This window comes from Hypanus sabinus, chromosome 7, assembly GCF_030144855.1.
Source record: "Hypanus sabinus isolate sHypSab1 chromosome 7, sHypSab1.hap1, whole genome shotgun sequence".
NCBI classification, from domain to species: domain Eukaryota; kingdom Metazoa; phylum Chordata; class Chondrichthyes; order Myliobatiformes; family Dasyatidae; genus Hypanus; species Hypanus sabinus.
Window position 1 is genome coordinate 177,995,432 of NC_082712.1, and position 20,912 is coordinate 178,016,343.

At 44.3% G+C, this 20,912-nt stretch overlaps 2 protein-coding genes across 9 annotated transcripts in view; one reads left to right on the forward strand and one right to left on the reverse strand.

Moving 5' to 3' along the window:
- dkk3b (dickkopf WNT signaling pathway inhibitor 3b) overlaps positions 1-20,912 on the forward strand; it is a 63,390-nt gene that overhangs the window by 29,922 nt on the left and 12,556 nt on the right. For 2 of the 6 annotated variants that reach the window (XM_059976222.1, XM_059976220.1), the window contains 2 exons: positions 1,457-1,615; positions 1,946-4,072. The exons of 1 other annotated variant lie outside the window; for it this stretch is intronic. In XM_059976222.1, the coding sequence (XP_059832205.1) occupies positions 1,457-1,615; positions 1,946-2,153 (367 nt within the window). In that variant the 3' untranslated portion in view covers positions 2,154-4,072. Of the gene's footprint in view, positions 1-1,456; positions 1,616-1,945; positions 4,073-20,912 lie in introns of those variants that run through there. 3 more of the 6 variants (XM_059976221.1, XM_059976224.1, XM_059976223.1) reach the window with 3 other exon arrangements.
- The window catches only part of usp47 (ubiquitin specific peptidase 47), a 226,756-nt gene continuing 210,907 nt past the window's right edge, over positions 5,064-20,912 (reverse strand). For all 3 annotated transcript variants that reach the window (XM_059976219.1, XM_059976218.1, XM_059976217.1), the window contains exons 25-28: positions 15,782-15,912; positions 15,395-15,442; positions 10,162-10,292; positions 5,064-6,518 (exon numbers count right to left, since the gene is read on the reverse strand). In XM_059976219.1, the coding sequence (XP_059832202.1) occupies positions 6,344-6,518; positions 10,162-10,292; positions 15,395-15,442; positions 15,782-15,912 (485 nt within the window). In that variant the 3' untranslated portion in view covers positions 5,064-6,343. The remainder of the gene's footprint in view (positions 6,519-10,161; positions 10,293-15,394; positions 15,443-15,781; positions 15,913-20,912) is intronic.

Sequence of the window (20,912 nt, forward strand, 5' to 3'; positions counted from 1 at the left end):
TTACTATCATCCATGTACCTATCTAGGAGTCTCTTAAATGACCCTAATGTATTTGTCTCTACCACCACCCCTGCCAGGGTGTGCCACACAGCCATTGTTCTGTGTGTAATTTCAAAAACATGTTCTCCAAACACCTTAAAACTCTGCCCTTTTGTATTAGACAATTCCACCCTGTGGGGGGGGGGGAGGGGGGGAATCTCTAGCTGTTTACTTGACCTTTGCCTCTTGTACACCTCTATCAAGTCACCTCTCATCTTCCTTTGCTCCAGCGAGGAAAGCCCCAGCTCATTCAGCCCTCAGACCTGCTCTCTAATCCAGGCATTAATCTCCTCTGCACCCCTCTCAAAAGCTTCCACATTCTTCAGCTTGAGGGACCAGAAATTAACACACTCTTACAAGTGTGGTCTAACCAGGGTTTTATAGAGCTGCAACATCACCTTGCAGTCCATGAACTCATTTCCCCGACTAATGTATGCCACTTTAACCACCCTATCAACTTGCAGAGTAACTCTGATTGATCTATGGATGTGAACTCTAAGATCATGAGGGTAAAAACACATACTCTTTTTTTTTCTCCGCAGGGAGGGGTGTTATTTAAAAGGGACATCAGGAGCAGCTTCTTCACACAAAGGGTGGGGCACATTAGTAACATTTGGATGAGTACATGGATGGAAGATGTTTAGAGGGCTATGGGGCAAACACAAGCAGATGGGACAGGCTTGCCCAGGCAATACATGGACACGTTGAGCCAAAGCTGTATAAGGGTTACTTATTTACAAGTACAGTAATGAGTAATGTTGTTGTGCAGTGGCATTGAACCTCTCTCCCTGAGCTGCTTGAAGGTACGTTAAGTTGAACTTGACAAATTACCTTGGCTCATAGGCATTGAAATTGCCTAGGATTGTACATCACTGTGATCAACCCCTCTGATCATCCACACCAACTGAGGTGGCCCAAGGAACAGTGGGTCTACTCCTCATACAGAGGGATGCAAGAGTTGGGCCACAGAGATGTCAGATTTATTATCACCGGTATGTGTACTGAAATTTATTAACTTAGCAGCAGCAGTTCAATGCAATACATAATACAGAAAGAAGAAAAATAATAAATAATTAAATCAATTACAATATGCGTATGCTGACTAGATTTTAAAAAGTGCAAAAAAACAGATAGTTTATTTAAAAGAAGTGAGATAAGAGTCCACGCTTTTAATGTCCATTTAGGAATTGGATGGCAGAGGGGAAGAAGCTGTTTCGGAATCACTGAGTGTGTGCCTTCAGGCTTCTGTACCTCCTACCTGATGGTAACAGTGAGAAAAGGGCATTCCCTGGGTGCTGGAGGACTTTAGTAATGGACACTGCCTTTCTGAGATATCGCTCCTTGAAGATGTGTATTTAAAGAGTAACTTTGTCACATATATGTCAGTGAAATACATGTTACTTGTGTCAATGACCAGCAGAGTCCAAGGAGGTGTGGGGGACAGCTGCCAGGCTACGGGTATCAACACAGCATGCCCAGAAATTACTAGCCCTAACCCAGACATCTTTGGAAACAGGAGCAGCCGGTGGAAATCCACACAATCGTGGGGGAAGTTTACTCCTTCCAGAGCACGGTGGTAATCAAATCCCAATTGATTTTAAAGCATTGTGCTAACTGCTATGACTTTTGAGAAGGTGTAAGTTTGTATTAAGCAGTGTTTGTTGATACTCTTTCAGTCTTATTGATATCTTGATATACTGACAATGGTAGTGCAGGGGTGTTTCAGAGTTCTGTTCCGGTACTGTTTTGTAAAGCTCCTCTGTCTGTTCTCCCTGTGGAGTGGATAGGTTTTCCGTGGGTGCTCTGGTTTCCTCCCACGGCATACTGGCTGGGTTAACTGGGGTGGCGTGTGAAGGGCCTACTGCGCACTGTATCACTAAATAAACTTTTTCTCTCTCCTGCTCAGTAACAGTGTGATATCCGTATGCCAGGAAAACCAGTGGATCAGTGTCACGAAAGATCTCTCTGACTACATGGAAGAGGGGCCACTCCCCAGCGCAGAGAACATAGATCCCAGTGAACGGGGGAAGGCAGAGGCTGTGTTCTGGACTGTACGCAGTACCAGGTTGGATTCCACAACTGGGAGAACACAGGAAGACAAAAATCACAGCTGACTTGCTGTTTGGTCCAATCTCTCCCAAACCTAGCCTACACACAATCCTTTCAAGTGATTATGGAAAGTCAGGAGCATAGAGGCTAGATAATTGTTGTAACAATCCATTGGAAAATAGTGTAGTGTTTCTGGTAATGGCATACTTTAGTAACACCTTCAGCTGTTTAGTGATCTGTTGTTCACACTCAGTAAATTTATTTAGAGGAACTGTATGGAACATTGCCCAGCAACCCACTGATCTACGTTGGCCAAAGCACAGGACAATTACAAAGACCAATTAACCAACCTGGTAAGTCTTTTGGACTGTGGGAGGAAACCCACGTGATCATGGACTGTAGACTCCTTACAGAATCGAACTCTGATGCCCGAGCTGTAATAGCGTTGTGATAACTGCTATGCTATCCGAAAGGACTCTGCTGCCAATCCTTAAACAAACATCACTGGTGGATCCTTCCTTCCCCCTGCATGGTGATCTCCCACCCACCTTATTCTGGCTTCCGACCCCTTCCTTTCCAGTCCTGAAACTGTTTATTCATTTCCATAGATGCTGCTTGACCTGCTGTGTTCCTCCAGCATTTTGTGTGTGGGCTGGTTGTAGATGGGGCATCGCTAGCTGTTAAACTGGGTCTTAGTTCCAGTGAATGAGAAAGAATAGTTAGAGACACCTACAGCTCCGACAACTGGCTCCAGGTTTAGTTTAGAACTTCTTTTGTTTCAAACTCATGTTTAGAATTGTAAGCTTTTTATAAAATTACCAGATCTACAGAATAATCAATAAAAAGTACATCTTCCAGAGGTAATGTTGGGGCCTTGGTATGATTCATATAAACTGTAGAAAGCAGAATCTTTGCGGTTCATGATCCAGCAGTGACACAGAAGAGCCATTGAGTGCAGAATCTGGCCCGTCCCTTCTGCTGCTGTGAAGCCACAAGGCTGGTCAGTGACACAGAAGAGCCATTTAGCCCATTGAGCGCAGAATCTGGCCTGTCCCTTCTGCTGCTGTGACACAGAAGAGAGCTATTTGGCCCATCGTTTACTCCCAGCACAGGAATGCCATTAGCTGCTGCATTGTGCACAATTTTGTTCACCCATCTACAGGGAAGATATTATTATCAAGATTGAAAGAGTGCAGAAAAAATTTACAAGGATATTGCCAGGATTTGATAAGGTTGAATAGATTCCCTGGAGTTGAGGAGAACAAGAGGGAAATTTGATGCAGGTATATAAAAATTGTCATCGATTCTGGGGAGGCTGTACAAACTGGCATACACTAACAGCCAGGATCGGTATGGTTTGGAAGCCTGGCAGTGAATACCTTACTGTCACCAGTGAAACCTTTCCCTGGTGAATCTCTTCCAACAGCTCCAAAACCGAGCCTTCGGGCTGAACTCAATCTCTCAAAGCCAATGTTCTTCCAGTTGCCACCACTCCCACCCATCCACGGTCGTGCAGGAACAGGAATTTCCCACTTGGAACCAAAACATTAAACAGTTCTCCACCGTTAATCTGCACCCACACAGTCTGATACATAAACCAAACCTGACAGTCCTTGCATTCACTGTTTGATTCTGGCTTTGAGTGGAGGCAGGTCTAGAAAGTAGTGAGGGAAAATTAAACTGTCACTGTATGGACCAACAACTACAGTCCTGACTTCAGGACAGGGAGGATGGGAGACCACAAGACAGTCAATATCAAGGAGTGGAAAGGGTGAGCAGTTTCAAGTGCCTGGGTCTCAACATCTCGCAGGAACTACTCCATCATATATTGATGCAATTACAACAGACACCTGATTCCGAGGGTCTCAGCCCAAAATGTTGACTTTTTAATTTCCTCCATAGATGCTGCCTGAACTGAGTTCCTTCAGCATTGTGTGTATTGATCTGCTGTATTTGTTCAGTGAAATACAATTGTCAGCCCAGATATTGGAGGAAAGTCATGTGTTATTCCTTAAATATTGACTGTAGCACCTTTATCATCCACCTGAGATCAACCTAAATCTGATTGACCGTGAACTCCCCTCCATCAATACTGTCCAGCTTGCTGAATTCCTCCAGCACTTGGTGTTTTGAAAATAATGGGGTTCAGGTTTCAGGGATCTTCATGGACATGGGATAATGGAACAAACCACAGCCTCTCTGCCCTGTCACCTGTGATTCACTTCCATTTGAAAGATTTCCCTTCAGCATGGACACCAATACCAACAGGAACACTTCCAACCAGCTAACAAGGTAATTTAACCATATAACAATTACAGCACGGAAACAGGCCATCTCGGCCCTTCTAGTCTGCGCCGAACACTCTCACCTAGTCCCACCGACCTGCACTCAGCCGTTAAACCACCATTCCTTTCCTGTCCTTGTACCTATCCAATATTTTTGTGCAAGTCAACACATGATGCTGATGTTGACATTTAACCTCACAGTTTCAAAAAGTTTATATTCATGAAATTTAAAGGAACTCAATCAGACAGGAACACAGGAGATACTGCAGATGCTGAAAATCCAGAGTAACACACACAAAATGTTGGAGCAACTGCCTGCTGGGTCAGGCAGCATCTATGGAAATGAATAAACAATTGACATTTCAAGGGGGAAGGAGGACAACTTAGAAGGTGATAGGTGAAGTATGAAGCTGGGTGGTGGTAGGTGGAAAAGATAAAGGGCTGAAGAAAGAGGAATCTGGTAGGAGAGGAGAGTGGCCCATGGAGGAAAGGGATGGAAGGGTCTCTGTCTGAAACTTCAACAATTTATTAATTTCCATTGATGCTGCCTGACTTGCTCCAACATTTTGTGTGTGTTATACTCTGAAAAAGAAAAGCATTGCTTTTCACAAGACATCACAGGCTGGTAAACACTGGTAAAATGAGCACATGGGTAAAAGTAGCCACAAAATGCAAACCTGAGAACTGAAATAGAACAAATCAGCGTTTTATTGGCATGTTACTCATTCGTGACCAGCATTGGGTATGAAAAAATATTCACCAAAATGCATCTTTGATGATCCATTTGAGTCATTAAAAAATGAGAACTTCCGAAAAGTTCTGAGGAAAACCGTGGTGGAGGTTTCGCAAGAGGGGAGCTTCCAGTCGCTAGAGATTCTCAGATGAGTGTTTGAGGTGGAGCCAGCCATGAAACAAAAATTGTCTCAACTGCCTCTTTGCTGAATAGAATGGAATAAATTCAAACTCTACGAGAAGAACTGCTCCCATTTCCGTCGAATGAATTAAATACATCATAGAATTAAAATCAATTTCTGCAAGATTCACAAACCACTCAAACCATCTGGCACAGGGTCACAAAAGTACAGCAAACATTGGAACCAAGGTGGACTTGAGTGATGAAGACCAAAAGAATTAACAGAGGCATCAAAATTTTTGATGTCCAAATCGCAACCAGACAGGAAAGAAAACACCTAAAAAAAACCCCTACAAATTCAAGCAGCCGTGTAGGAGTTCACCACAGGGACGGTGTGGCTTGATATGTGTACCTGAGGCAGTTTTGGAGAGAGGGTGGGAGAGGGTAACTCCACCCCAGCCCAGTGAATTATCCGCCAAGCTGCAGCTGATGTCCATGTCACATCGTCCACCCAGCGATATGAGCGTCCGATCCTAGAAATCACGACTTGGGAACCCAAAAAAAAGTTACAATCCTGATTTGCCTCTGACAAGATGCAAGGGCACAGACTTTTAAACCATAAGCACAGAACTTCAGGCCAAGCAAAAGTCACTAAGAACACTCATTCACAGACCCTTTCGTCTGGATGTCACGGCTCCCCATCCCCAAAGCTCTCCCTCCCTATCCCAGATATAGTACACCTTATTTTAAAATTCACCAATGAGATACATGCTGAAAATAAATGACAAATTCTTTGGACCGTGCACAGCCTTTATTCAGCTACAGAATCCCATGTGTGAAGGGGGTCTAGCTTTTCCATTGAGTATGTGCAGAGCCCACATTATACCCTAACTTTCCCTCATGGTTTGCACTTCCTTGACAGGACGATATATGATAGTGCACAACATGATTTGGAGTTGGTCGTCCCCACTCGGTTTCCGATTGGTGGGCAAAAATAGCCAATCAGTGCTGGTGTCATTAGGTAGACCTAATGATGAATGGGGGCAGCCACAGCAGTGGTGAATTGGTTCTGTTTCCATTGAGCAGAGAGCTGAGCTAGAGTGAACCGGGCCAGGTCTCAGTCTTGGCTGGAATCCTTGCTGGGGCCGCTATCCAGGTAGATTTTCAGTGCTTTCTCCTTGCGGGGAGAGTAGTTCACCCTGTGGCCCGATTTCTGCAGACGGCTGCTCTCCTTCTTCAACAGGCCACTGCGCTGTTCCTCAGTCATGTCCATCAGCGGCTCGGTTCTGTCCCTGTAACACGGGGCAATTAAAGGCAGAGGAGAGAGCACGTTAGATCACGTCAGTGGAAGCTGAGAGGCAAAAGAAATAGGAGCAGAATTAGGCCATTTTGCCCATTGAGTCTGCTCCACCATTCATCATGGCTGATTAATGTATTACCCCCCTCAGCCTCATTTCCTGCTCTCTCTCCACAACCTTTAACACCCTGACTAATCTTGAACCTATCAACCTCCACTTTAAATATACTCAATGACTTGGCCCCCACAGCTGTCTATGACAATGAATTCCAGATTCACCACCTTCTGGCTAAAGAAATTCCTCCTCATCTCTGTTCTAAAGGGGTGTTCCTCTATTCTGAGGCTGTGTCCTCAGGTCCTAGACTCCCCCATTATAGGAAACATCCTCTCCACATCCACTCTATCTGTGTCCTCTGGTCCTACACTCCCCCACTATAGAAACCATCCTCTCCATATTCACTCCATCTAAGCCTTTCAATATTCAATGAGTTTCAATGAGATCTCCCCTCATTATTCTGAATTCCAGTTAAGTACAGGCCCAGAGCTAATAAACACTCATTGTATGTTAACCCTCTCATTACTGAGATCACTCTTGTGAACCTCCTTGGGACCTTCTCCAACGCCAGCACATCCTTCCTTAGGAAAGAAGCACGGATGGTAGTTTGCCTTCCAGGTGCCAGGATCTGGGATGTTTCTGATTGCGTCCACGATATCCAGAAGTGGGAAGGAGAACAGCCAGAAGTGGTGGTACATAGGCAGGGAAAGGAGGAGGTCCTGAAAGCAGTCTACAGGGAATTAGGAAGGGAGTTGAGAAACAGGACCACAAAGGTAGTAACCTCAGCGTTACTGCCTGTGCCACGTGACAGTGAGAATAGGAATAGAATGAGGTGGAGGATAAATGCGTGGCTGAGGGATTGGAGCAGGGGTCAGGGATTCAGATTTCTGGATCATTGGAACCTCTTTTGGGGCAGGAGTGACCTGTACAAAAAGGACGGGTTACACTTAAATTGCAGGGGGACCAATATCCTGGCAGGGAGGTTTACTAAGGATTTTGGGGAGAGTTTAAACTAGGATTGTTGGGGAGTGGGAACCAAACTGAAGAGAGAGAAAGGAGCTGTTGGCTCACAAATAGAGAAAACTTGGAGAGTGCGAGAGAGAGGACAGTCAGGTGATAGAGAAGGGACGCGCTCAGACCAACGGTAGGAGATGTGTCTATTTTAATGCAAGGAGTATTATGACTAAAGCAGATGAGCTTAGAGCGTGGATCAGTACTTGGAGCTATGCTGTTGTGGCCATTACGGAGTCTTTGATGCTCAGTGGCCGGAATGGCTACTTCGAGTGCCAGGCTTTAGACATTTCAGAAAGGACAAGGAGGGAGGTAAAAGAGGTGGGAGCGTGGCACTGTTGATCAGAGATAGTGTCACAGCTGCAGAAAAGGAGGAAGACATGGAGAGATTGCCTACAGAGTCTCTGTGGGTGAAAGTTAGGAACAGGAAGGGGTCAATAACTCTACTGGGTGTTTTTTAAAGACCACCCAGTAGTAACAGGGTCATTTGAGGAGCAGACAGGGAGACATATTCTGGAAAGGCGTAGTAACAACAGGGTTGTCATGGGAGATATTAATTTCCCAAATATTGATTGGCATCTCCCTAGATCAAGGGGTTGAGATGGGATGGAGTTTGTTAGGTGTGTTCAGGAAGGTTTCTTGACACAATATGTAGATAAGCCAACAAGAGAAGAGGCTGTACTTGATCTGGTATTGGGAAATTAACCTGGTCAGGTGTCAGGTCTCTCAGTGGGAGAGCATTTTGGAGATGGTGATCACAATTCTATCTCCTTTACCATAGTTTTGGAGAGGGATAGGAACAGATAAGTTAGGAAAGCATTTAATTGGAGTAAGGGGAAATATGAGGCTATCAGGCAGGAACGTGGAAGCATAAATTGGGAACAGATGTTCTCAGGGAAATGTACAGAAGAAATGTGGCAAATGTTCAGGAGATATTTGCATGGAGTTCTGCATATGTACGTTCCAATGAGACGGAAAGGATGGTAGGGTACAGGAACCATGGTGTACAAAGGCTGTTGTAAATCTAGTCAAGAAGAAAAGGAGCTTAAGAATGAAAATAGGAGAGCCAGAAGGGGCCATGAGAAGGCCTTGGCGGACAGGATTAAGGAAAGGCCCACGGCATTCAACAAGTATGTGAAGAACAAGAGGATAAGATGTGAGAGAACAGGACCAATCAAGTGTGACAGTGGTAAAGTGTGAATGGAACTGGAGGAGATAGAGGTACCTAATGAGTACTTTGCTTCAGTATTCTCTACAAAAAAGGATCTTGGCAATTGTAGGGATGACTTACAGTGGACTGAAAAGCTTGAGCATATAGATATTAAGGAAGAGGATGTGCTGGAGATTTTGGAAAGCATCTAATTGGACGTCACCGGGACCGGACAAGATGTATGCCAGGCTACTGTGGAAGGCGAGAGAGGAGATTGCTGAGCCCCTGGTGATGACCTTTGCATCGTCAATGGGGACGGGAGAGGTTCTGGAGGATTGGAGGGTTGCAGATGTTGTTCCCTTATTCAAGTAAGGGAGTAGAGATAGCCCAGGAAATATGATGGTAGAATATAGTATTAATGGTAAGACTCTTGGCAGTGTGGAGGTTCAGAGGGATCTTGGGGTCCGAGTCCATAGGACACTCAAAGCTGCTACGCAGGTTGACTCTGTGGTTAAGAAGGCGTATGGTGTATCGACCTTCATCAATCGTGGGATTGAGTTTAGGAAACGAGAGGTAATGTTGCAGCTATATAGGACCCTGGTCAGACCCCACTTGGAGTACTGTGTTCAGTTCTGGTCACCTCACTACAGGAAGGATGTGGAAACCATAGAAAGGGTGCAGAGAAGATTTACAAGGATGTTGCCTGGATTGGGGAGCATGCCTTATGAGAATAGGTTGAGTGAACTCGGCCTTTTCTCCTTGGAGCAATGGAGGATGAGAGGTGACCAGATAGAGGTGTACAAGATGATGAGAGGCATTGATCGTGTGGATAGTCGGAGGCTTCTTCCCAGGGCTGAAATGGCTAGCACAAGAGGGCACAGTTTTAAGGTGCTTGGAAGTAGGTACAGAGGAGATGTCAGGGGTAAGTTTTCTTATGCAGAGAGTGGTGAGTGTGTGGAATGAGCTGCTGGCGATGGCGGAAGCAGATACAATAGGGTCTTTTAAGAGATTCCTGGACAGGTACATGGAGCTCAGAAAAATAGAGGGCTATGGGTAACCCTCAGTAATCTCTACGGTAAAGTTACACTAACCACTACAATACCATGAGTTTGTGATGCCTGGGCCAAATGATGGCACAAGGGAATCACATACATAGTGACACAATGATGAAGCAGAGTGTGCACTGGGGAAACGATCATCTGGGTGAGTTGTGTGTGCAGGGGTGAGTGTTACTGTCTGACACCCCCAGCACAGAGTGTGTACTGGGGAGTACATACATCAGTGTGCGTGTGTGTGCAGGGTTTATGCGTTACTGTCTGACTCCCCCAGCTCAGAGTGTGTACTGGGGAATTAATCATCAGCATGAGCTGTTTGTGGAGAGGTTGCTGTCTGACTCCCCCACTGCTCAGCGATCTCAGCTACCTGTAGTAGATGACTGCTCCATCGTCACAGATGTAAAGTGGCCAGACATTCAGAGTTGTGACTTTGGGATTCCAGTCTAAATCTTGATGTATTTCCAACACCGAAATATCACATGGAAACGTCCCCCTGCCCTGTGGACACAAGATAACACACCATTAATAACTTAGAAACAATGATTCAAGATACCATAGTGTACTCCCATTCTGTGAAAGGACTAGATGGGATAGGGTTTGTTAAATGTATTCAGGAAAGTTTCCTTACTCAGTGCACAGAAGTCCCAATGGGAGAGTGTGCGATATCTGATCTCCTTTTCGGGACTGAGACAGGACAGGAGACAGAAGTTTGTGGAGCGGAACACTTTTTATCTAGTAATCATAATGCCATTAGTTTCAAAGTAAATATGGTAAATAGGTCTTATCCGTGGGTTGAGATCCTAAACTGGAGAAAGGCCAATTTTGATGATATCTGAAAGGATTTGGTAAGTGTGGAATGGGACAGGCTGTTTTCTGGCAAAAGTGTACTTGGAAAGTAGGAGTCCTTCAAGAGTGAAATTTTGAGAGTACAAAGCTAGAATGTGCCTGTCAGAATAAAACATAAAGCTGGTTTAGAGAACCTTGGTTTTCAAGAGATATTGAGGCCCTGGTTAAGAAAACAAAAGGAAGTACATGGCAGGTATAGACAGGTAGGAACAAGTGAGATTCTTGTGGAGTACAAGATATGCAAGAGAACACTTAGGGAAGAACACAGGAGGGCTAAAAGAAGGCACGATATTGCTCTAGCAAACAAGAAGAAGAATCCCAAGGGATTCTACAGATATATTAAGAGCAAAAAGATTGTAAGGCACAAATTTTGCCCTCTGGAAGATCAGAATGGTAATCCATGTATAGAGCCAAAAAATACTTGAGGGGAGGGTAGATCTTACATGCATTTTTTGTATCTATATTTACTCAGGAGATAGACACAGTCAATAGAAATTAAGCAGAAGAGCAGCAAGATCATGGACCATATATAGATTACAGAAGAGGAGGCTCTTGCCATCTTGAGACAAATTAGGCTGGACAAATCCCCAGTGCTTGTCCAGATGGACCCTTGGACCCTGTGCAGAAATTGCAGGGGCCATAGCAGAGGTATTTAAATCATTCTTACAGGTGAGAATGGTGAGGGACCAGAGGATTGGAGGACAGACAATATTGTTCCGCTGTTTAAGAAAGGCTCTAAAAATAAACTGTGAAATTATAGGCTGATGAGCCTGACATCGGTAGTGTTAAGTTATTGGAAGATATTCTAAGGGACTGGATATATGAGTATTGGATAGATAAGGACTGATTAGGAATAGTCAGCTTGGTTTTGTGCATGATAGATCATATCTAACCAATCTTATAGAGGTTTTTCGAGGAAGTTAGCAGGAAAGTTGATGAAAGCAAACCAGTGGTTGTTTCTACACAGACTTTGGTAAGGCATCTGGCAAGGTCCTGCACGGGAAGTCAGTCAGGAAGGTTCAGTCACTCAGCATTTAAGATGAGGTAGTAAGTTGGATTACACAATGGCTTTGTGAAAGAAACCAGAGAGTGGTAGTAGATGGTTGTCTCTTGGACTGCAGGCTTGTGACTAGTGAAGTGTCACACGGATCGGTGATGGGTCCGTTGTTGTTCGTCATCTGTATTAACGATCTGGGTGTACACCGAGTAAGACGATCAGAGCTTGCATCGTGATCTGGACCAGCTGGAAAATGGCAGATGGAATTTTAATGCCAACAAGTGTGAGGTGTTGCACTTCAGTAGGGCCAACCAAGACCAACAAAGGGATCTGGGAATACAGGTCCACAGTTCATTGAAAGAGGCATCACAGGTAAATAGGGTCATAAAGAAAGCTTTTGGCACATTGGCCTTCATAAATTAATGGATTGAGAATAGGCGCTGGGATGTTGAAATTGTATAAGACATTGGTGATGCCTAATTTGGAATACCATGTGCAGTTTTGGTCACCTACTGACAGGAAAGATGTAAATAAGGTTGAAAGAGTAAACAGAAAACTTTACAAGGATAACTTTTTAATTTAGAGATACAGCACGGTAACAGGCCCGTCTGTTCCAGTGAGCCTGCACTGCCCAATTACACGCATGTGACCAATTAACCTACCTACCCGTACAACTTTGGAACGTTGGAGAAAACCCATGTTGTCATAGGGACAACATACAAACTTCCAGACAGGGGTGATAATTGAACCCCAGTTGCTGCGCTGTAAAGGCATTATGCTAACCGCTGCACTATCATGCCACCACTGCCATCCACCCCTCCCCACCCTCCCCAAATGGCAAGGGGCAGGAATAGTGTTGGATTGGGTGTTTTTAATTCGGAAGTCAGGTAAGAGGCACAAAACTTGTTTCACGATTGTTTATTATGCAAATCAAAGATGTGGAAATGTATTTCAACACCCAAAAAATGCTGGAGGAACTCAGCAGGCCAGGCAGCATCTATGGAAAAGAGTACATACAATGTTTCGGGCCGAGACCCTTCAGCAGGCCCAAAACCTCGACTGTACTGTTATCCACAGATGCTGCCTGGCCTGCTGAGCTCCTCCAGCATTTTGTGTCTGTTGCTTGGATTTCCAGCATCTGCAGATCTTCTCCTGTTTGTGATTGGAAACTTATTTATTGAGATACAGTGCAGAATAAGCCCTTTGAGCCCTTCAATCCCCCAGCAATCCCCAGATTTAATTCTAGCCTAAACATGGGACAATTTACAATGATCAATTGACTTACCAACTGAAATGTATTTGTACTCTGGGAGGAAACTGGAGCACCTGGATGAAATCCACGTGGTCATGGGGAGAACATATAAACTCCTTACAGGCAGTGGCGGGAATTGAACCCAGGCCACTGGTACTGTGAAGTGTTGTGTTAACCACTAGTCTGTAGAGCTGCAGAAGTCTAGTAGCTAAGAACAGAGAGACTAAAAGCTAAAAGATGATGGACCAGCGTGGTCGGCCACATAGATAAGGAACATTCCATTCAAATTTGTAGACAAGAGTTAACCAATCAGATAATACCTAATAATACAATAAGAGAACTTTCCAGAATCTCACAAATGTAACCACTAGAGGACATACTGAACAATTATATATACATACTGCAATCACACACTAAACAGTTATATGTATATAAGTAACTACAGTAAATGCAAGTAATTGTTTAGCTATTAGACAATTAAACAGACTAATCCAATAATAATCAGCAAGGTCACTCGGTCAGAAGAAGCAAAAACCTGAAAAACAGAATCTGTTCTGACCTTCTCCTCAGGTCCATATCCCCTGAATCCCTTACTGGCCAAAAAAAATCTCTGATTCACATCTTAATATATTCAGTGGTTACTCAGTGGTTATATCCAGCATCTGCAGAATCTAACGTTTAATAGATTCAATGGTTCAGCTTCTTCAGATCCATTGATCACTGAGATTACTATGAAACCTCTTCCACTCCATTAGACCATAAGACGAAGGAGTAGAATTAGACCATTTAGCTATCCAGTCTGTTTTGCTGTTCCATCCTGGCTGATTTACTTCCCCCTCAACCCCATTCTGCCTCTCCTCTGTAACATTTGACACCCTAACCTCAAACTTATCAGCCTCTGCTTTAAATATACCCACTGACTTGACATCTGTGACAATGAATTCCCCGGATTCACTACCCTCTATCTAAAGAGATTCCTCATCATCTCTGTTCTAAAGGGATATTCATGTATTGTTGAGGCTGTGCCCTCTCATCCTAAATTCCCCCACTGTAGGAAACATCCATTCTATCTAGGCCTTTCAACATTCAATCGGCTTCAATGAGATGTCCCCTAATTCTTCTAAGTTCCAGCAGGTACAGGCCCAAAGATATCAAACACTCCACATTCATTCCTGGAAATGTTCTTGTGAGCCTCCTCTGGACCCTTGTAAATGTCAGCATTTTTCTTTTGGCTAAGGGGTACATTAAGCCCAGCCACAGTAGCTTTCAATAAAACCACATCTCATTCTTCTGTACTCTGAGTTTAGACCAAGCCTGTAGACTCATCTTCATGAACAAACCTGGGCAGTATCAGCACCATGATAGAGGATATACTTACAGGGTTGTGTGGCAGGGTATCACGTGTGAGAATAACCATCAGGTGGGTCCTATAGCTTGTTTAACTATACTGCCTATCACTCTGCCTGGATTAGACAACATGTCTTACGAGGATAGGTTGAGCGACTTCGGGCTTTTCTCTCTGGAGCAAAGCAGGAAGGGAGGTGACAACAGAAATGTACAAGATGGTAAGAAGCATCGATCGAGTGGACAGCCAGAGACTTTTCCTGAGGGTGAAAATGGCCAATACAAGGGGGCATAAATTTAAGGCAATTGGATAGGGGGCATATCAGAGGTAGAGCTTTTACACAGTGAGTGGTGGGTGTGTGGAGTGTGCTGCCAGGGGTGTCAGATTAACACTAGAGACATTTAAGAGACTCTTAAATAGGCACATGGATGAAAATGGAGCGCTACCTAGGAAGGAAGTGTTAGATTGATCTTGGAGAAGAGCAGAATGGCTGAATGGCTTGTACTATGCTGTAATTTGAAAGTTAACATCTTAGCTCCATTTAACTTTTAAAACATTCACAGCATCATAGAAGCAGCCTAATTCACTGAGTGTTTTCAGCGTTTCAGGTTTTCTGGGCACCATGATAGCATAGTGGCTAGCATGAGACGCTATTACAGCTCTGGTGTCAGAGTTCAGAGTTTAATTCCTGCTGCTGCCTGACAGCCTGGGTTTCCTCCGGGTGCTCTGCTTTCCTCCCACAGTCCAAAAATGTACAGGTTTGGTTAACTGGTCATTGTAAATTGTTCTGTGATTAGGCTAGGTTAAATCCAGGATTGATGGGCGGCACAGCTCAAAGGGCCTATTCTGTGTCATATCCCAACAAATAAATAATCAGATAATACTCAGCACCCCTACTAACAAAGGCAGGCATGCCATACTCCTCCTGTACCACTTCATCCACTTGCGTAACCACTTTCAGGAAACGGAGTCACAATACATTCTAAGGTGTTAGCACATTTTCTTATTCAAAACCCATGACTAGGCTAGGATTAAATATGAGGATGCTGGGTGGCACAGCTCAAAGGGATGGAAGGGCCTGTTCTACACTGTTATCTCCAAATAAAATAAAATTTTATTTCAGATTTGCAGCACTTTAATTTACTCTGAAGATGACTTACCTTGGCAAATTCGATGTTCTCAATGGGAATTTCACTTATTGCGTGTAACTGTTAACGAGAAAAACAAACCAACCATCAGCCACACCAGCACAGCACGTCTCACATACAGTACAATGTCTGGAGGAACTCAGCACGTTAAGCGAGACACTACGTAGTGAAATGGCCAGTCGACATTTTGGGCAAGACCCTTCATCTGGGAGTTCCTCCAGCAGTTCCTGTGTTGCTCCAGATTCCAGCAATTTTGAAGCTGCCAACCATTTCTATCATTGATTCCTCAATGAGGACTGGTGTGTGTTCCAGAAGTCCACATTCAATTCAGAACAATTTAGCAAGGGGCACAGATATCTCAAGTGAATCCACAAGGAAATATGACTATAAGTGACCAACCTTCTCCTTCAGTTCTTCCACACTGCTACTCTCCAGGACAACCTCCTGGAACGAGTCCAGCTTCATCTGTGATGGCCTCCATTGCCTGGTCAGCACTGCCAGCTGGGACAGGGACTTCATCTTCTCAGGTTCTGCAAAAAAGGCCAACACAGTGCTAGGAGAATTGGGAAGTGGAACTTAGTGAAAGCTCTTCAGAAACCCCTGGGTGATACACTCACTGGCAGTGGCTTCCTCCCAATTAGTAATATGACCAACCCTCTCACCAATGCCACAGTGCAGCCATATGCACACCTCACCATTCTGGTGACTGCTATGCAGATTCAGAATAACTTATCACATGTACATTGAGACATGCAGTGAAAATACAACCAAGGGTGTGCTAGGAGCAGCTTGCCAGTGTCACCACACATTCCAGTTCCAACATAGGCCTCTACCACCAATCCTGGCAGCATGTTCCACACACCCAACAATCTCTGTATAAAACAGCCTACCACTGAATTTCTCTCATATTTTCTTCCAACCATCTTAAAGTTCTGCCTCCTTGTATTAGCCATTTCACCCTGACAAAAAGTCTCTGGCTATCCACTTGATCTATGCCCCTTATCATCTTGTATACTTCTATCAAAACCATCTTTCATCCTTCTTAGCTCCAAAGAGAAAAGTCCTAGCTCGCTCACCCTTTCCAATAAGGCCTGCTCTCTAGTCCAGACAGCACCATGGTAAATATCCTCTGTACCTTCCACATCCTTCCTATAATGAGGTGACTAGAATTTAATACATCAGCAGGCCCACAATGTTCCACAGAACAACATAAGTAGTAACAGCCAATCATGCCCTAATCCTCTCTCCCACCCACCTACTCACACAGACAGGCCTCAAGAGCATAAGAAAATACAATCAGGCCTCTCAGCCCTTTAAGGCTATTCCAGCATTCAATATTATGGCTGATCTGCCCCAGGAATCCCCAATGAAAGTTCCCCACAATTTGCTTCTTCCTCATCTTTCAGAACTTTATCTGCTTCCTCTTGAGATACCCCAACAATCCGGCCTCCACAATTCCCCATTCCCACCAAGGTAGAGAATGCCAGAGTTATGGGGACATCATGTTAGCATAGCCATTCGCATAATGCTATTACAATGACACCGACACGGGTTCAATTCCACTGCTGTCTGCAAGAGTTTGTACATTCTCCTGTGACTACTTGGGATTCCCTGGGTACTCCAATTTCCTCCCACATTCAAAGATGAATGGGTTAGGGTTAAGAGTTGTGGGTACGCTATGTTAGTGCCAGAAGCATGCTGATGCTTGTGGACTACCCCAGCACATATTTGGACTGTGTTGCTCATTGACATCAACATGCTTTACACTGCATGTCTCAATGTAGATGTGATCAATATAGCTTTCAATTCACCAACTCCTCTACAAGAAGTCCTTGCATCTCTCAGCTTTAAATCCCACCTTCTAATTTTATAATTCCATCCCTCCAATCTCCAACTTGTGGAAACATCTCAGCATTGATTCTCTCTGTCTCCTCAGGATCTTACATTTCAGTATAGTCAACCCTCATTCTGCTAAAATCTAAAGGAGACCGATCTAATCTTAGTCATGGATGATAGTACAGCTTTCTCATTCAACAATGACACTGGTAAATGATCAATGGATTGCCCTCAATTCCAGTATACCCCTTTTTTACATAACAGGATGAAACAGCACAGTATCCCAGGTTTACCCTCATTAAATCCCAGTACACATGTGACAATGCCTCCTTCCTTTTACAATCCAAATCTCTGGTAACAAAGGGTTAATCACTAGGGTCAATCACTAGGGTCTCCCTGCCCACCATTTGTAACATTTACCAGAACCACTGTATACATAAGACCGACCACTCAGCCCACAATCTCTCTGACTCACTACCATCAGGAAAGGGTTAGAGAAAGACCAGGACCAGTCCAATCTGGCCAGACTGGGTAATACCTTCTTTCCTCAGGCTGTAAGACCAACAAGTACACCGCCACCACCAAGGTCTCATCACTAGCTCAGCACGCTGGTTAACATATGTTTTAGTGCAGGGGGTCACCAACCCTTTTTTACACCGCGGACCAGTTTAATATTGACAATATTTTTGCGGACTGGCCGATGGTGGGGGGGTGGGGGGTTAATCACGACCTGAATATAGGTGATAAGTCAACTATATTAATACATTCTAATATATTCAATTTCATTTCTAAAAGGGTTCATCTAACAAATTTAATTTTAAACACAGCAGATATTTTCCTCACATGAATATAGTGATAGGTGAATTATAAGTCACTTATAAGTCAACAGCATCACACCATTTTAAGTAACGTTTGGATATTACACACAGCGCATATTTTCCTCGTATGAACATATAAAATCATTGCAACACCAATGGCACTGAATCAGTGGGAGCCCTGGGCTTGTTTCCTTGAAACAAGACGGTCCCATCGAGGGGTGATGGGAGACAGCGATTCTCGAAGGGGGGGGTTCCTTATGTCCCGTCTATTCTGCAATTTAGTTTTCATTACATTCATTGCAGAATACCCCGCTTCGCAGAGATATGATGTTGGAAATGGAAGCAACATTTTCAGTGCTTTCATGGCTATCTCAGGATATTCAGCCTTGACTTTGATCCAGAATGCTAGCAGAGATGTTATGTCAGACGTACTTTTCAGCCCACCATTATTTGCAAGCTGGAGGAGTTGATCTTCTTCCCACACTGACATGGATGATTCACCGGGGACATTCATAAATAGGTCACGGACCCATTCCTTTGCACGTCTTGGGTCATCTGTGGTTGGGAAGTAATGCTCGAATTCTGTCAACAACGAAGATACGTGATTGTGCACCAGCTGTGAGAAGGACAGTGCAGCCTCAGTCTTTCCCAAAATTCCAGCTAATGTTGGGAACATGTCAAATATGCCCCTGTCCACTCGCCGTCCCCACAGTTCCAGTTTGGCTTTGAAAGCAGACACTTTATCTGCCAACTTGAAGACAGTTGTCATTCTGCCCTGAAGTGACAAATTGAGTTCATTCAGCAGGTTGAAGATGTCACACAGATAAGCGAGTTTTGCTATCCACTCCTTGTCACTGAAGTGTGCTGCCAGTGGTGACTTTTTTCCTGAAAGAAATCTCTGTAGCGGCTCTCTTAACTCAAAAACCCTGGCCAGGGCTCTCCCCCTCGACAGCCACCTGACCTCAGTGTGTGAGAGAAGGAATTTATGCTCTGCATTCATTTCCTTGTAAAGTTGCTCAAATAGATGTGAGTTAAGGGCTTTTGCTTTGATGTGATTGATAACTTCAACAAAGTCACTCAATACGCACTTAAGATCAGGTGACATTTTTCGGCCAGCCAGCATTTCCCTGTGTATGACACAGTGTGTAGACTGGCATTCAGGAGCAACCTCTTTGACTCGGGTAGTGAAACCAGACAGCCGTCCAGTCATAGCTGCAGCCCCGTCTGTGCATATTCCAACACAGAATGACCAGTCCAGTTTGCCTGACATGTAGTTATTCAAAGACTTGAATAGTTCTGCCCCAGTAGTGTTAGTTGGCAGTAGCAGCACACACAACATATCCTCCTGCACATCGTCTTGAAATATATATCGCACATAAACCAACAGTATTGCCTTGTCAACACTGGTAGACTCGTCGACCTGGATAGCATACCATGGTGACTTGTTAAGCCATTCCAACAGCTGTGCTTTGATGGCCTCCGCTATGTCATTGATTCTCCTTGAAACTGTGGTAGCTGAAAGAGAAACCTGTGCCATCTTGTTAGCTGCAGCTTCTCCCAACAGTTCAGGGCACATGTCCTTGGCAGCAGGCAGAATCAATGCTTCACCAAACAGTGAAAGGCTTCTTAACCTTAGCAACACAGCTCGCCACTGAGAGCAGCAGCATTTGTGGAGCTGGTGGCTCTCAGCACTTGCTTCTGTCCCGCTTGCTCACGTTTTTTCCGCTCAAAATCCTCAACGGGGTTGTCTTTAAGTGCAGGGTACTTGGACTCAAGGTGCCGAAGCAGTTTTGAGGGCTTCATTGCCTCATTAGACAGCTTGTTTCCACATATCACACACAAGGGGCTTGGAGCATGAGAGTCACCGGATGCATTAAATCCATATTTTATGTACGACTCGTCGTATTTTCTGTTGAAGGAAGCTTTCTTTTTTTTTGCAGTCTCGGCCTCAGCTGTTTCTGCGTTATCATCATCGTTAGGCCTTTTACGTTCCCTACCACCTCTTCCAAAGAAACTCTCAAGTGACATTGGTTTTTTACTCATCGAGTCATTGTAGGTTAATGACCGACTGATGACCTTACGTGCGTTCAAGTTCAACAGCGGGCATGACAGGGAATGAGAAAGGTGCAGCTGACTCATATCGTTTCATACCGCCAAATCATATCGTTTCCTCACGGCCCGGTAGCACATGCTTTGCGGCCCGGTGGTTGGGGACCACTGCTTTAGTGTTTACCCCTGCTGCAGAATATATGCAGTTTGAATCATATTTTATTAGCTTATTTGTGGTAATATTTTGTTTTATGTGCTGTGTGTGATATGTTTTCTGTGGGTGCACTGTGGTCCAGAGGATTGTTGTTCCGTACAGTTGTATATATGTATTGTGGGTGTACGATGGTCCAGAGGATTGTTGTCTCATACAGTTGTATACGTACAATCAGATGACAATAAACTTGAATATGCCATCTGCCTTCTTGACCTCTTATTGCACCTGCCTGCTTATTCCATGATTCATGCAATGGAACACACTGATGACTCTGCACACTCTCTCTCTCCATTTAGATAGTCCATCTTTAGATTCCTCTTACTGATTCCTGCATCTCACATTTTCTCAACATCGAGCTCCATTTGCCACTCTATTGCCCAATCAACCCATCTTTACCCTGTTCAGTGTCCAAATATACTCACGATGATACTGTCCCACATACTTTCATGTCATTGACAAACCCAGATCTCAAGACGTTGACTGTTTATTTTTTTACATAAGAACATAAGAAATAGGAGCAGGAGTAGGCCATCTGGCCCATCAAGCCTGCCCCACCATTCAATAAGATCATGACTGATCTGTCCGTAAACTCAGCTCCATCTACCTGCCATTT